Source organism: Populus alba, chromosome 4 (genome assembly GCF_005239225.2).
Source record: "Populus alba chromosome 4, ASM523922v2, whole genome shotgun sequence".
NCBI lineage: Eukaryota > Viridiplantae > Streptophyta > Magnoliopsida > Malpighiales > Salicaceae > Populus > Populus alba.
The window spans coordinates 20,294,990-20,298,150 of record NC_133287.1 but is presented as its reverse complement, the minus strand read 5'-3'; the positions used below and the strand labels follow the sequence as shown (position 1 = coordinate 20,298,150).

At 42.0% G+C, this 3,161-nt stretch overlaps 1 protein-coding gene across 1 annotated transcript; it reads left to right on the top strand.

Annotated features, from left to right (window-relative positions):
* Positions 1 to 2,117, top strand: LOC118038976 (geranylgeranyl diphosphate reductase, chloroplastic). Its single transcript, XM_035045536.2, has one exon. It carries the CDS (start codon positions 24 to 26, stop codon positions 1,482 to 1,484), a length of 1,461 nt encoding a protein of 486 aa, XP_034901427.1. The 5' UTR covers positions 1 to 23; the 3' UTR covers positions 1,485 to 2,117.
* Positions 2,118 to 3,161: the final 1,044 nt, after the last annotated feature.

The window sequence follows — 3,161 nt, the reverse complement described above, 5'->3', positions numbered from 1 at the left end:
ACAAACAGATTAAAATAATCAAAATGATTCTCTCCACTAAACCCAACTTCATTACCATCCAAACACCCATTATAATTAATCACTCTTCTTTAACTCTCCTCACACCCATCACTGAACCCCCCAGCACCATGGCTGCATTAACACTAACACACAACCTTCTTTTCGCTCCAACCCCACCTCTCAAAACCCTAAAACCTCGCCAGAAACCAAAACCCCACAACCTAACCATCACCGCCACCTCCATCTCCGGCCGAAAACTCCGCGCCGCCGTGATCGGCGGTGGCCCAGCTGGTTCCTCCGCCGCAGAAGTATTAGCAGCGGGCGGAGTGGAAACTTTCCTCTTCGAACGCAGCCCTTCCACAGCTAAGCCATGTGGTGGGGCTATCCCTCTCTGTATGATCGACGAGTTTTCCATCCCTCTTCACCTCGTCGACCGACATGTCACTCGCATGAAGATCATCTCTCCTTCAAACCTGACCGTTGATTTCGGTTCCAGGACTTTAAAGTCTCACGAGTTTATCCCCATGTTGCGCCGCGAAGTACTGGATTCTTTTCTCCGATCTCGCGCTCAATCCAACGGTGCTCATTTTATCACCGGCCTCGTAACGGATATTGAGGTGCCTGATTTTTGTTCTTCCAAACCTTATGTTATCCACCACACGATTAATAATCGTAAACAATCGTTAGCCGTTGACTTGATTGTTGGTGCTGATGGAGCCAATAGCAGGGTAGCGAAGATTATTGATGCTGGGAACTACAGTTGTGCCATTGCGTTCCAGGAGAGAATCAAATTGCCGGATGAGAAAATGGAGTATTATCATGATCTCGCTGAAATGTATGTCGGGAATGACGTGTCGCCTGATTTTTATGCGTGGGTGTTTCCAAAATGTGACCATGTGGCGGTGGGGACTGGTACGGTGTGTGCGAGGCAGAATATTAAGGTGTATCAAAGAGGGATTAGGGAGAGGGTCAGGGAGAAGATTAAGGGTGGGAAAGTGATTAAAGTGGAGGCGCACCCGATCCCCGAGCACCCACGCCCGAGGCGCGTGCGTGGACGTGTGGCGCTTGTAGGGGATGCGGCGGGGTATGTGACCAAGTGTTCAGGAGAAGGGATATATTTTGCGGCGAAATCAGGGAGAATGTGTGGGGAGGCTATTGTGAAGGCTTCGGAAGGAGGGGAGAAAATGATTAGCGAGGAGGACTTGAAGAGGGAGTACTTGAGAGAATGGGACAGGAAGTATGTGAATACATTTAGGTTTTTGGATCTGTTGCAAAAGGTGTTTTATGGGAGTGATGTGGGTAGAGAAGCCTTGGTGGAGTTATGTGGGGATGAGTATGTGCAGAGGATGACATTTGACAGTTACTTGTATAAAAAGTTGGCTACTGGAGATAGATGGGGTGATGTGAAATTGGTTTTGAATACTTTTGGGAGTTTGATGAGATGTAAGGTTTTAGGAAGGGAGATGGAGGCTTTGAAGCTGTAAGCTAAGAGTTTTGCTCTTCTTGTTTTAGGAAAAGTTCTCTGTTGTATGATAAGTGACAAGCCGCCATAAACCCTTCGGGATGTATGTGAAGCTTTGTTAAGCGAAGATGTTCTTGATCAATGTTGTGTTCATGCAGGCCATTTTTCATTTTTTTTCCAGGGGAGGAGGAGGAAGGGAGAGTGGATGTAGCAAGCCTACTCCCCAATGTTCTTTTGGAAATTTGAATTAGCTATGGCAAGAACCTGTACGTTCCACATGTAATTTCCTTCAACCTTCCAACTAGAAGACAACCGGGAGCTAGATGTTGCTGGCTCTAATGATTTCATTGTACTTTGGAATGGATAAGAAGATTGGTTCAAAGCCAAAATTGGGTTCCATCGCTGTTGTATTCAAGAGAATCATCGATCGTCTTTTTTCTCAGAAAGATGAGGAGGAAGGGTGTGGAAGTTGGAGATGGTGGATGTAAAAGGGCGTATGCTAAATAAATGCCTTGGAAAGTTGCAGGAGTGGTCGAACAGCTGGTGTTCTGCTAGTAATTTCCTCCAAGCTTCCAACTTGAACGCATCATTATTGATTGTTCTTAGGGTTTTTTTTTTTAATATTATTATTGTTGGAAAGAGGAGTTTACGATCCTGATATCTTCTCAAGTTGCATGATGAATCACGCATTACTTTCAATTACGAGAAGTATACAAGTAATTACAAAAAAAAAAAAAAAAAAAAAGCTTATTTGTAAGTGTTTAATTATTGAAAATTCAATTACATCAAACACTTGATGCTATGATTACAGTAATAAGCAAGAATGTAATTCATCTGGAAAAAGGAAGAGCAAGGTGCCTGGAAGTAAAAGGAACTGCTATGCAAGGAGTTCTGTAGCTGAAGCATCAAATAAGAAAACTTGAAAGAAAAATAAAATTGAGTAAGAAAAGTATTTATTGTCCTAAAAACTCAAGAAATAAGAATCTAGACATGCCAAATATCCATCTTCAACACAAACTTAATCAATTGAAGCAGCAGCAGCATTAGTAGACGCACCAGAAGACACGAAGTTGATAGTCTCCAATATCATCTTTAACTTGAAGTTCTTTTCCTTCTCAAGGATCATCTCCTCCATCAGATTCTCAATTTTTTGCACCATCTGTGCCTTTCCATCAGCCTCCCTTCGTAACAGAACATTCATGCTCTCCAGTTGCCCCTTTAATTCCGCTAAACCCTTCTCAACAGTTCCTTCTCTGATAGTCTCCAATTCCATCTTTAACTTGAAGTTCTTTTCCTTCTCAAGGGTCAACTCCTCCATCAAATTCTCAATTTTTTGCGCCATCTGTGCCTTTCTATCAACCTCCCTTCGTGACAGAACAATCAGACTATCCACTTTCCTTACTAATTCCACCAAATCCTTCTCAAGAGTTCCTATTCTACTCATGTTTACACAAGTATGATCTCCCAATTTTGAACAAATGTCTAGAAGTTTTCAATGTATTCTGAGTAATCAAGATGGCTTTAAATAGCCTTTACAAATCATCCTAGGCAAAGACTTCTTAACATAATCTAACAACGTGAAGAAATTAATCAAATAACAATCTCCTAATAAGAATAAAACTCTAACATTGATTCTAACTTTAACACGGTCATAATTTTTGCAAACCTCTAGTCTCCTATAAACTATAAACTTACAGCT

What these genes read in the sequence shown, in the direction of transcription:
- LOC118038976 (XM_035045536.2), top strand. Translation starts at nt 24, where the DNA reads ATGATTCTCTCCACTAAACCCAACTTCATTACCATCCAAACACCCATT.